Here is a 14,506-nt window from a genome sequence, read left to right as displayed (position 1 = left end):
CCATGATAATGTATTGTAACACTACAACGAAAAAATTAAATTATTTTAATTTATTCATACTGATACTAATACATTTAACTTAAAATAGTACACTTTGGTAAATTTCCCTTAACGTTTGGACATTACTACACTGCATTCTAATGTGTTGAAGGAATACCTAAAAGCTATTGTGAGGTTCTTCAGCGAATGACAGGCATGCGTTGCAACTAGGTAAGTGAGCCAGGAACATGACAAAACCCCGAAAACTCACAAGCACCCCTCCAATAGTTGTTTAGCAGAGCTATCGGTTAGAAAACTAGTTAGAAAACGAGCCAGTTAGGTTAGATGTTTTCAATAGTTCTGATTGTTGTTGGTGTGAAGTAAAAGTTTTACTTGTGAGTCGCAATTACGCAATTAGCCACTGAATAGAACATATTAATACTTGAAAGCCACCGCAGAGCAGCCGTTACAGTGATGTATCCCTACTAGTTATTGGCCATAGCTTAGATAACTTAGTTATTACTAGGTGATTGATAATCGTACATAGCTTTACGAAAAAAGCAAATATCATAGATTTTAATCAACAGAGTGTAAAATTAACAGTTAACCTTAGAATCATTTTCATTTCTCTAACATTCGATGCATTATTACTAAAATAAGTTGGTTCGTATGTCATTCCCAACCCAAGTTGTCTCATATGAGAGGCTAAGTTAGGTCTTGCAAGTCCTCTCTATCATTGTATGAGTAAAAATATGAATAAACTATTTATTTTAATAAATCAAATAAAGTGTTCGAGTCAAAAGTAACATAATATAACCTAAAACTAAATTAAATTAAATAAGCCGTCAATTTCTCTATGATTATTGATTTTATACGAACATTCTTCATATCGTAAAAAAACATTATTTAGCTTCAGCTTGTATCAATAATTTTAATAGATTCCACAGACTGCTATTAAGGTACATTTTAAGATGTTTGAATGGAACACTAGTTGGATGTTTGATGATATGAAAGGATTACATCATTAACACTACCATAACAGGACAGAATCACTATATGACGTGACATCTGACATCACTCTAACTAGATAATAGTGGTCATTACTGCATTAGAACTCAGTGGACCTAATATGCAGTGAATGGTCTAGTGTTATATATGTAATGTGCACCAATATCATATATGTAACTTACACCCTTATACATAAATCATCCTTATAGCTCAAAAGATTTAAGGAGTTTTTGTGCCTAGTAAAGTTTGAGTACGTTAATTTCTTTTAGCGAATTTCCCTATAGGGAAGTAGCTATTACCGTAGGTGGCACGGTAAGACCTAGACCTGGGACCGATTTACTTTTTCATTTTGATGTCCCCAGAGGCCAAAAACACCATTCGTTCAAATTTTTATATATGTATATATATATATATATATATATAGATTTATATATATATATATATATATATATATATATATATACGTCCGTGAACGCGATAACTTGAGTAATTTTGGTCCGATTTTGATCAAATTTGGTTTAAAGGTGTAAAGCGAGATAAACTTGAATGAGTTCGCGAACCAGCATGATCGGACCATGGGAACGGGGCTTTAGGGGGGGTTTTATGGGGTAAAAATTGGTTTTTCTCACTTTTGACCCTCAAAACACAAAATTTCCCAATTTCTTTTTAGACCTTTTTAAAGACCTTAAAAAAACAAATAATTTAGTATATAAAAGTATTTTTGTTCGATTATTAGTAACGGAGAAAATTAAAAAAATTGTAAATTTAAAATTCCCATGTTATTCTTATGGAGAATATTGTCAAATGTTGTAATTTGCTTGTTTATGGATATATTTTGATCAAACTTGGCAAATTTATTTATTTTGTACTAAGCTATCAATATTTTACTCAAAAACACACTTTATTAGGTTCCTTGTAGCAGCAAACCTAGGTACTCGTTAAACCTAATGTTATTAAAATATATTTAATTGAAAATCAATTCAGACAAATGGAAATTCGCTTAGTCGGCAGGTTTGCTGCGGCGGGGGTATTTAAGTACAGTTTGTACTCTGGAATGAAAACTAAGAGGATGAGTGAAGAATGTTATATTTACCATAAATATTTAAGAAATATGAGCATTCAGGCTTTTAAATTTATCAAATGACACCCACATATCTATTATGTGAAAGAATTAATATGCGAAATTGTCCTATCTAAATATAGCTTCAACTTGTGAATAAAGGTTGAGATTGAAATTAAGTATAATGCGTTGGAAGCACCACGGACCCCAAAACGCGGGAACTAGTCTTCATGACCCCAAAATAAATTCATGGGCTGGCCAGTGCTCATTGTACATTTTTTCTATTCAGTAGTTTAGTGTACTGTTCACCTACCAACCATCGAAGAAGTGCAACTTTAGTCCTAGTTGCTGGTATTTTTTGGACAAATCTTCTTGGTAAAGGGTATAATACAGGGATGTCATGGGTTCAGATCTTGGTACCTACAACAACTTTTCATCAGTACAGTTCACCCTTGTACCGTATCGACTCGCTCCTTGCTTTACTAAACAGTTCCACGCACAGGCCCAAAGGCTATGTGGATGGGCAAATAACGAGTTAGAAAGACGAGTTTTTATTTTTTGGCGGAAAGTATCAGGGTTCAATGTATAGCTATAGTTGAACGGCCATTACTTTACTTTTAACAGTTGGAATTTCTTAATTCTATTAGTAATAAATTAACTAAAATAGTAAATATCCTTCCTTTACTTGTTCATTAGGATTGAGAAACTAGATCCATACTACTACTTGAATAACTAAAACTTGTTTAAATTGACAATTTAAATAACTTTAAATTGGCAGTATCAAATAATTTTTAAAATATTTTCGAACCAACTATAAACTTTTCAAAAACGAAAATGTTAAACAAGCCTATTAACAAAGCATTCACGATAGTCCTAACATTTGTATGACTTGTTGCAGGAATGAAAGAGTCGTCCGAAGAACTGAGCAGGGACGAGTAGAACTTCATACAGCCACCTTGTGTTTCCTTCCCTCCCTTCTAAATTGATTTGTTCCATTCAAATTTGAGTTATGTATTTATGAATACACAAAAGAATACAAATACATATAATTTATAATTACTATAGACAACACCACTTTACTACAATTGTGCTGATGAAATTCAACCCCCTCCCCCAATAAGAAATTTAACTGAAAACTAAATTTAAGAAGAATTATCAGCACAAGTGGGAAAGTGATTTTACAATTCACATCTCAAATCATATGTTTAATTAATTTTACCGTTGATGACTTGTGATTAATTTAGACTACACTCCAATAATGTATCTCTACTAATATACTTTTTTACAATCAGGTGTTCAGTTTTTTACACAACTTACCTGCTTATTAACGCCTCGAATATTGTCTTCTAACTATATCAAAACCTGTCGTTATACGAAGTCTGCCAATAAATATCCATATTTATGAACTGTAATAAATGTTGTCATGGAACGAAAAAGTTGTAACATTCATCGCCCTTATCTATACTAAGAAGTGAACTGAGAGAAATATTTATACAGTTTATATTTGTATAGTTGTACAGTGTGCTAGCCCCCTATAGTGCTAGTTTTACCTGTCGTCCCAACAACCTAAGGGTAAGAATTATTTTTCTAAATAAATTATTTTGTGTGCCCTCCAGTGGATCAGTAAAGCCCAGTTAAGAAAAGTTGTGTTTTATTTACCCTTTGGCGCATTTCAAAGACAACAGTTCAAAATTCAGCTCTTGAAACATGTATGGACATACATACACTTTACAACTAAAAAGGTTATTAATTTCGAACTCAACATATATTTGAAAACTTATATACAGTTTATTTATTTTACTATATTGTAAAATGGCCTTTGAATTGGTGAAATACCGCAATACAGTTCAAGGTATGTATAATGTATCTAGCGCAAATAACAAAACAGTATTAAGATGAGAACTCAAATAGTGTTAACAGTTGATCGGACACATTGACTATGGATACAACGTTATGAAAAGGAAAAAGTCAATAATAATAGTCTACAAATTATACAACTATCAATTGCATTTGTTTGTAGCTAATCTCTAGTCTGGTCTCATCAGGAAGAAACACGACAAAGGGACAGCTACTCTTAATTTTATTTATAATCTGTTTCTGCATAATTTTTACTAAGATAGTTATAATGCAAAAGATCTATTGTAGCTTTGCATACTCAACGGAATAATAATTCATCACTCTGTTTGTGGCTCTCAACTTAACTACCGTAATATATTTTCATTCTAATACTTTTTGCAGGCATAGAGATAGAATGTCTAAATATATCCACAGTCAAACCAAATAGTCAAGATTTTACCACTGATATATTTTAGCAACTATAGCTAGTGCAAAAAATGGTTGTGGAACGTTTAAACCAATTTTATAGTAAGGAAATAAAACACTTGTTATCTAGACCCAAAATTCACATTGTGTATAATATTTAATTCCATATATTTAATAATTTTCTATATTTATGCTTACTTCTAACAAATTAGTGTAATTTGATCTGGAATTGCTGGTATTATGAATTCTAAAACACCATTTTATACGACTGATCAACAATCAATCCAACAGGCTTATCATACCTTAGATAAGAGTCAAAATTAACTCCTAAATCCTTAAATTGGTCAACTCTTTTAAGTTTGAAATAATTTACAGAGTGAGGAAAAGGGATGAATATCTTTTCGAGTAAAGCTTAGCGTAACACATTTTTTAATATTCAATTTCTGGTGATTACAGACACCAATTTGAAAGACAATTAAGAGATGCTTGTAACATATTCTCATCATTCCCTTCTCTAATGGCTCTAACATCTTTAAATGGTCTGCATGCAAAACGATCTTAAAGTCAGTAAATATTTCAGGAAGCTCATTAATAATGATCAAAAACAGCAAAGGACCCAAATTGGAGCCCTGGGGAACACATGAACTACATTAGAATGATTTAGACTTGACATTCATAAAAAGTAGGGAGATCGTTGTACCTTGATCATAGTGTACATTGGATCAGTGTGTGGTATCTCTAACGTGCTGCCATCTAGATAAGGACTGGAGTAGTTCATAGTTTCTCCAGTAGAGAGCAGAGCTGGCGTTGTGACAATGTGCTGTTGGTGTTATTGGTTGTTTAATAAAATAAAGTAATTTTCAAGTGCGAAAAGCAGTGGCGGCTAAAGGGTGGGCTTGGGGGGGGCTTAGCCCTCCCCAGATATAAGTATTATTTTTTTTTGTAAAATTAGAAAAATGCATTAAAAAATAAAGTAGTAAGTTCTAATGAATAATATAGGCTTTTATTTGAATTTATCAAATGCTTTCTTATTACAATTAAAATAAACTAAAAAAATACTTTAGCTCTAAAGATGGTTTTGTACCGTACAATATATCGGTAGCATCATAACTTCGGATAACCCATTAATAGAGATGTGCGAGTACTCGAGATTTCGAGTTCGAGTCGAGTATGGCCTTGAAAATCGAGTCGATCTTTGAACTCGACAGTTTCGTTTCGAGTTTGATTCAAAATTGCAAAATAATCAATGTATGTTAAACTGTGAATTGTATTGCCATAAAATGCTGGTTAAGTTGTATTACTGTAGAAATAAGCAAGAGCTAGTTAGCTGTCCCGACAGAACAGGTCAACTCAACACAGCCATTTATAGGCGACTGCCGCGACTGGCATACTAAAGAAATGAAATGAAAGACGCAATGACGACACAGCTGGCAGAACACCATGATCGGCACTACCAACATCTGAAGATGAAATCCAGTTCCAATCACTGAGCTATAAGAATATAACTGGAGTAACCACTCTGTGTTCAAAAAACGTACCGCTGTTTTTGCTGGTTTGGTTTCAGAGTTTCGTGTTGTTAGGTTGGCCGTGTGATCGACTGGTGGGACTTGTCAAAATAGTAATAGAGGCAAAGGCGTCATGTTGTTGTGTTGGAATGGTTATCATCACGAGCAACCCATATTAACAAGATTTATAATATAAAGACAACAGCTACGGTTCAAGTGAATCAAGAATATAATGTCAATAACAAAATTCAGTGTAGTCACAGTTGTCACAACTTCATCTGCATTCTCCGGTCAACAACCTGACCTTTAAGTTAATTAAATTTGGTTTGGTAGGCAAAGTACAACTTATTGATCTATAAAGAAATGAAGAAAGTAAGTAATAGGCCTATTACCATCTTTGGTTGGCCTAACACATTTATGACAATTGAAACTTCACAGTGTGCTGTAAGGGTCGGGATTGACCTCGGGTACACATACTTGACCGCTAGCAGCTACACATTAAGCGCAAATCTTGCAGACATCGCTACCTTCTGGGACGTAGGACTCAAGACCCACTCATCACATTAGGCCTAACCTATTTGTTAAGCTTGGACAAAAAGTCAATCAAAGTACCATACTAAACTTATGTGCAAGTAAGTTAAGGTATGTAGGGGCCTAGCTATATTTAAAATTCGTAAAAAAGCCCCAACAAATATTGGCCTGCATATAGGCTAGGTAGGCCTAGGTTCTACCCCTTAGGCCTAAAGTAGGTACCGTAACTTAAAAGGGGTACTTAAAAGAGGGGGGGGGTTTAATTTTGACAAGTCAATACGTTATAAATATAAAGATAAATAGCCTAGGCCTTTAATATGGAGAATAGAATGAAGTCGGAGTACTCCTACAAAGTACAATAATATCTAGGCTAAGTTAACTTATGTAGGGCATTGACAAAAATAGGCTAGCCTAATTAATTACACTAAGAAAATAGGCGTAGTAAAAATATTTACCAGGAAACTTGACTATTTTCATAGTATTTATTATCAAAAACCATTGATAATGTTTCAAAATACTTAACTTTAAATACACAGGTTTTGACGTTCAATAACTTGAAGTCCGTCAAATAACAACATTAACCCTAGATAGCATGGTTATGGTTAGGTTTAGATTAGAACTTGAATTTGATTTGACAGCATCCCACCAACCGATCGGTCAACGGCCAACCTAACAACCACGGCCAACCTAACAACACGAAACACCGAAAACAAACTAGCAAAAACAGTGGCACGTTTTTCTCTAATGCTGAACCAGAGAGTAGTGACTCCAGTTATATTCTTATAGCTCAGTGGTTCCAATTCACCAATGAATAATGCAGTGTTTGAAAATAACAAAAACAATTAATTGTTTTATTACTTATTTCTTTCCTCTGCCATAGTCAATCAATATATGTGTTATGTGTAAAAACTTCTGAAGTCTAATAATTACAATTATATAGTGACATAAAAATTTTGTCTCTCAAGATAATATCTTATGCTATGTAGTATAGTAATTTATAATTTGTCATTGCTTTAAATTCAGTCATCTATAATCTTTGACTATTAACCCAATACCAAACGTCAATGCTATTATGGAAAATTTGTTTACCCCATGGTTAAAATGTTGCTTTGGTGTGTTGTCTGCAGATGAATAATGTACTTACTAATGTAGTGTTCTTCCGTTCGTCGTCCGCTAAAAACACAAAAGTTCAAAAAAGTTAACTTAACTTATGTGTGCTTAAATAAGTACGTAGTGCTTAATAGTGATTGTAGTTGTTAGCATAGATAAAACATACGGTGTTAGGCGGCAGATTACAGGTAAGTTAAGTTAAAACAGTGGAATTTTGTAAATTTTTATTAAAATGGAGGATGATCCAGACGATCCACAACCAGGGCCTTCTGGTGCTTCCAGTTCAAATCAAATCCAAAATATAAGTAAATATGTTGTTTGGAAATACTTTTCTAAACTCGACTCCACCAAAGCTTCTTGCAACAAACGCATAAGTTGTTAAGATACCAACTGGCTCTACAACCAATTTGGGAAGACATCTAAACACACACCCAGTTGTATTAGGTATATTAAAGAAAGCCCAGAAAGAGCAAGAAGAGAAAAATGTGGCTGCAAAAACGGGAAAAGTAAACAAAAGCCAACTAAAACAGCAAACTCTATCAGATATGACTATGGGGAATTAAAGTGAGTCAGTGGCTCAGTCGGTAGTGTCACGGACTTCGGGCCCAAGGCAGCGATGTCGTGGGTTCGGATCCTGGTCACTGCCGATAACATTTTATCAGTACAGTTCACCTTTGTACTGTACCTGCTCACTCCTTGCTTTGCTGCAAACGATCCACGCACGGGCGCTTAGTCTATGTGGACAGGCAAATGCAAGGTTAAAATAAATAAATAAATAAATGGGGGAAGGACCACCCTAAATCCAAAACTATAACTAAGAAAATAGCATCATGGATGGCAAAATCTTGCCATCCCTACTCCTTGGTTGAGGAACAAGGTTTTAGGGATTTAATGAAAGAAGTGGTCCCCTTATATGAAATCCCATCAAGGGTAACATTTTCTAGAAGTATCATCCCAAATCTTTTTAATGAAACAAAGACCAGAATAAAGTCAGAAATAAGTGCTTCACACCCTCATATTAAACCATTATCGTTCACATCTGATCTCTGGACATCAGGAGCTTCAGATAATTACATATCATTAACCCTTCACTTAATGACAAAAGATTTTGACATCAAGAGATATTCTTTAGGCACGCTCCATTTCCCAGAAGAACACACTGGTGATAAAATTAAAACCAAAATCTTAGATACTCTGTCCGAATGGGAACTGAACTGTGAATTATACCCAACCTATATTACAACAGACAACGCGAGAAACATAACTTCAGCCTTTGGCCAAGGTAAGTCGTAGACTAGTATTGTTGAAAAAATAAAAATATATTCAAATAAAAAAGAACTTACATTTATGTGGCGAAAGGAAGGTGAAGCAAATTATTTAGAAACATAGGGCCTAGGCTACCTAAAATAAATCGTTAAGGGCAGAAAACAGAAAATATTGAACTAGGCTAGGCCTTAAATATTTTTAGGCTAGTTCTTTTACATTAAAGTAGGCAGTCAAGTGTTTAATCTTACACATGCCTAAAGAGGATAGATAGGCATTTATATTGATAAGCCTATTGGGTTTTGAGTTCAGATATGCAAACAGGATATTATTATAGGCTAATACAAACTTATTTTAGGTTTAAGCAAGAAACGACTGGCCGAGACGGTTCAATTTTTACTTTTTGTTGCCATAAATCAAAGGTTCGTTTACCTCATTTGCGGAACTCACCATACTTTTAGGAACTTATTGGAAACTCCCAATCTGAAAACAGGGCTGTGAGGCTTGGATCCAGAAATTATATGGATAAAATTCGTCAATTCAATTCCGTCTTTGCCATGGTCAACTTTGAAGCTCATTTTGACCAGAGGGTCACAAAGGGGATCTACAATTAATATACATAATATATTTTACATTTCTATAATCAGTCATAGAAATTACTTTAGAATGACTCTATGATTGAGGTTTTGCTGTTTATGTTTTTTGTTCTTCATTATGTAATAACAAGTTGCAGTTTTTGCTCGATTTCGAGCAACAGGTTATCTAGTTTATTTTAAACAATAATTTTCGCTGAATGTTTACCATCAACGGACAAGATGATCTTCTAACTGAAATGTAGAAGAGCTTGTTTTTTCTTTCACGAAAATGTAAACTTACATTAAAGTGGTAGAAATAAATGGAATAAAATGGATTTTATGATGTTAGTGAATTAGGCCTAAGTCTAGAGGTTATATTTGATTTCTGTAGCCTAACTTGATTTCTGTAGCCTAACTACTATTGTATGGGCCTAGTATATTTTTGAGTACCTACTTATTTGATCTACAATTGTTTTGTTAAACAATAAGATAGGCTGTTTGTATTTATTTTAAGGTTGTCTTGGGTACTTTATTTTTTAAATACATTTTTACAGAATGTTAACTCACGATATAATCTTCTGACTGACCATGTAGAAGAGCTTGTTTTCCTTCATGAAAATGTTAAGTTAGCTTACTTAAAATGGTTTATCTGGATTAAATGCAATGGATTTAAGTATTTAAGTGAATTAGGCCTGAATAAAGGTTACATAGTTTCATAGTTTGTTTTACTTCTTGAAAACTTGCATTAATAATGATGTAAATCTGTAATAAATACAAGTACGACTCGACCTGAAAAACCTGTGCTCGCACATCTCTACCCATTAAGTATAATAATGGATGTAAAAAATAATGGCCGCAAGGGCGGCAGCAACCAGAAGTGGACTTAGCCTAGAAGTGGAACTGGACTAGCCTATAGTGGTTATGGGGAAAATGATATTTGCTTCTCTAGTCTATGTTCAGACTGTGTTGCACTTTGCAACACTACCGAGCTTGATCTTGACGGACCCCATCCGGCCCGCCCTGCCAGTACCCCAGGTCTCCTATCATCTTCATATCTACTACTATATTTACTCAGTCAGTCCCAGTCGGCTAGTCCTCATGTCCGCCGCAACAGTAGTCTCGCCATATTAACATGAACAAACATCGTGTCAATATGATAGTATTTTTTGTGTAACAGTAGTGATATCTCGCAATGAAGCGTGTAACGGACTATTAATAAAAAAAAACTAAATAGTGACAACAAACGAAATGATGAAACGACGAGTGAATGTGCTAGTGTACAGTCCACGCCAGCGCCTACGCCTAGTACAAGTAGTAGTAGAGATGTGACTGCTGGTCAACAAACAGACTCGTCTCTAATTACAAGTATAAAGCTGGGTTTTCCTAGGCGCGGAAGCGGAGAGCGGAGAGAGGAACGTGGAGAGCGGAAATGAGATTAACATGGTGTTCCACTCCGCTTCTAGGAAAACAGTAACATTAAATTACCTAAGACAAGTGGAGTCCGCTCTCCGCGTTCCTCTCTCCGCTCTCCGCTTCCGCGCCTAGGAAAACCCGGCTTTAGGGACTAGAGATTCAAGGCCAGTTCAGCATTTGGAAAACAAAACAGGTCGTTTTCAAAGATCTACTTTGACCAGTATTATTAGCTTGAGTACAGGGTAGCTAATGACGCAGCATATTGCTATGTTTGTCGTATGTTTTACTCAAATCTGGCTTCCTCAGAAGAGGTATTTACAAAGTATGGATTTCGAAACTGGAAAAATACTAAAGAGAGATTTGATAAACACGATAAATGTAAAAGCCACCTTCTTTGCTAGGAAAAACATTTGATGGAAAAACAGAACAGGGAAAAGGGCAGTGTTATGACACTACTGTCGAGTACCCACAAAGACGAGGTTGAGAAAAATAGACAATATATAAGCAAAATTCTATAATTTTGCTAAATAAAATAAATATTATAATTTCTATAAATTATAATATATCTGACAAATCAGGGCCTTGCTCTAAGAGGTCATGATGAGAAAGACGACTCAGACAATCGGAGGAATTTTCTTGAACTTTGAAACTTTTATGCTCGACAAGATCCATTATTTAAAGATGGCCTTGAAAAAACCACAATTTTCTATAGTAAAACTATACAAAATGAACTCATTCACATTATGTGAACTATAATACTATATTATGTGAACTATAGCCAGAAGTCTTAAAGATCAACACCTTTCCTTGGGCATTCGCTACGTAGATGATAAGATGAACCCCCGTGAACGGTTTCTTATGTTTCGAAACTGTTCGGATGATTGAAATGCTGAGGCGCTGGCTGCACTTGTATTGAATATTTTAGAAGAATAGGAATAAGTAACCTTCCTATAATTGCCCAGACATATGACGGAGCCTCTGCAATGTCAGGTAAGAATGCCGGGTTACAAACAATAATCAGACGAAGGCATCCTGAAGCTGTGAGATTTCTTCTCAGATCACTACCAGATGGACTTGTAGATACAAACACTGCGAGCAACTGATAATAAACGGTATCAGCATTTTAAAAAACTATGATATAATTACTGAAGCCCTGAGATTTAAATTCAACGAAAATGAAAACGTGGATGCTGTTGAAGCTATAGGGATTCTGAGCACCATAGGTAAAGGAAACTTCATTGTCAACCTCTTTGTCTTCCACCAAGTATTAGGCCTATCTCTTACTCACATTTTGAGCCAACAGCTACAGAACTCTGAAGGGACACTGGGAGGAGCTTCACAAGTAATTAAAGCTACAATTAATTCGCCGAAAGAAAAAAGAAGCGAAGCGGAATTTTCCAACATGTACACTAAAATTACATATTTTGCTGGAGATCAGAACATTTACTTAAAGAATGTTAGGAGCTCAAAAAGGAAAAGAGGAGCAAGTGTATTTCTGAAAGACTCTGCTGTAATGTCAACTGTTGGGGCAGGGGATGATTTCAGTAAGGAAAACAACCAAGACGAGCTACAAACATTTTGGAGAATTAATGTTTATTACAAAGTCCTCGACGTTATTATTGAAAGACAGAATGAAAGATTCAATGAAGAATGACTAAAGTTAGCTGAATCCATAAATGCACTGTTCAATTTGAGTTTTGAAAAATCGAAAGTCTACCTTGAACATTATGATGGGATACTTAGAGTAGACAGTACTTTACTTGAAGCAGAAATGACAGTGGCTAATAACTTACTCAAATCTAGATCTTTGGAACATCAAAATGTGTCTGCAAGAGCAAAGTTCGAAGAAATGAGGGAATTAGTCAATCAAGAAAACTTTCCCAACTTGTTAAAGACAATAAGATTAGTCGCTATTGTTCCAATCAGCTCGGCATCATGTGGAAGGAGTCTATTTCTCTGCTATGAGAATTAAAAACTGGTTGAGAACTTCAATGTTTCAAGAGAGATTCTCCAACTTATTATTGCTATAAATAGAAAAGAAAATACTGAAAGAAAAGATTAAAATCCAGGATACTGTCGAAAGATTTGCTACGAAGAAGATAAAACTGCATTTTACTTAGACTCTCTGATTTACGTTTATTAATGATACTAATGATATAAATGAAATATATGAGTATGGTAAATATTTCTATTCAAAATAGTAATAGTAATAATATTATACCTTAACTAGAACCTAATATTATTTAATATTAATATTATTAATATTATCTATCTATACTTATTTAATACGCAAGCAAGATTTTTGTGACAATTACTCCTCCGAAACTACTGAACCGATTGACATGTTTTTGGTGTCATTGGAAAGAGCGTAACGTGAAGTTGTGCAGGAAACTTTCTTTTTAGGGAAATAATTAGAGAGTGAGGCCCTGGGGCCTTTTAAAGTTTCATATATCTCCATAAGATTAACATGGGAAACAAAAAGTTTTATGAGTTCCAGCTGTTGTCAGAAATTAAAAGTGATAAGAAGAACATATGTTAATTGTAAACAGTAAATAAGTTTGCTTCAAACATTTACAGACTTGGTTGAAATTAATTTTAAAATAACGCCTGTTATACTTAGCAATTGCTCGAATTCGAGCAACAGGAACACTAGTAATAATATATTACTGTAACCATTGTAGTTGATGATGTAAAGTTTTGATTTTGGTTTGTATTGTATTGCGAACCTAGGGAGTTTCGCTGTCAGATAAAATAGTTCTCTAAAAGGTTTTACAGTTAAGTAAAAATAAAATATGTTGGTAAGAGTGTTTTTATGACGTGCAATAGTTTTATGATAGAGACATGTGCAAAAATGGGTCATTGGCCTCATTTTAATTTTGTTTATGTATTTGATTTTTTTTTTACCAAAAGTAGATAAACAATCTGTATAAAATGAGTAGATTATATTTGGGAAATAATTTGCTGCTTGAAGTTTGAATATTTGCTATCACATTCACTCTAACTTGTAGGGTGAAAACCCTCTTTATGTAACATACTCCAGACTGTACGGTAAATAAACAAAACATGTCTCTCAAGATTACAGAATGTTAACCATGCATTAGTTTTACTTGTCAAAGGACATATCATATTTGTCTAGGCATAGGTATTAACATGTTTTATTACAATGTCAGTTACCAGATGTCTCACCCATAATCTTATGTACCTCGGATTTCGTTTTTGGTTTTAAAACTAAACAGATTGATGAAAGTGTAAAATGGGTATTAAAATACTTAATAATTCAATTTAACCTAAATTAAAACTAATTAAATAAATAAACAAAAAAATTCCAGGTTTGCAACGAACTTCAGGGAAAACAGGACAGTGGAAGTTTCAAACCCACTAGATTCCTCTAGATGTACTTGTAATCCGGTTCCACCAGCGGATCTGTAAGTTGACACAATGTGCACAATGACGCTTCCGCTGAGATGGCTGCTCAGTCTTTACTAGAGAGTGCGCGGCCAGCATCAGACAGAAACATTCCTTACTTTCTAAATAGCCCACCTATTTAATTGAAAATTGTATATGTTAAATAGTGTTCCCAGAGACTATTGTACAATATTACATAATGCAAATGTTAAAATGCAAACCTATGTAACTTATGTTTTTCTAGTCAGTACAGTACTTATACAATTTAGAAAATCGTTAAGACAATTCGGACACAGCAACCCTAAATAGTCTTCAGTTTTTTTCTATCCTGTGAATGGGATATTCAGATTACTCCTGAGCCAGGAGTTTTACCAATAATTTTAGTTATTTTATCA

General features: G+C 34.2%; 1 protein-coding gene across 5 annotated transcripts in view; it reads left to right on the top strand.

Moving 5' to 3' along the window:
* Positions 1 to 3,690, top strand: part of LOC128985833 (prothoracicostatic peptides-like) — a 301,184-nt gene extending 297,494 nt beyond the window's left edge. For 3 of the 5 annotated variants that reach the window (XM_054405757.1, XM_054405759.1, XM_054405758.1), the window contains 2 exons: positions 152 to 210; positions 2,946 to 3,690. In XM_054405757.1, coding sequence (XP_054261732.1) covers positions 152 to 210 — 59 coding nt within the window. In that variant the 3' untranslated portion in view covers positions 2,946 to 3,690. The remainder of the gene's footprint in view (positions 1 to 151; positions 211 to 2,945) is intronic. The other 2 variants (XM_054405760.1, XM_054405761.1) reach the window with 1 other exon arrangement.
* The last annotated feature ends 10,816 nt before the right edge of the window (positions 3,691 to 14,506 follow it).

Source organism: Macrosteles quadrilineatus, unplaced genomic scaffold (genome assembly GCF_028750875.1).
Source record: "Macrosteles quadrilineatus isolate MER2022 unplaced genomic scaffold, UCM_ALF_1.0 Scaffold_2__2_contigs__length_208266976, whole genome shotgun sequence".
NCBI lineage: Eukaryota > Metazoa > Arthropoda > Insecta > Hemiptera > Cicadellidae > Macrosteles > Macrosteles quadrilineatus.
The sequence above is the reverse complement of the archived record's forward strand: the minus strand, read 5'-3'. Positions and strand labels throughout refer to the sequence as shown.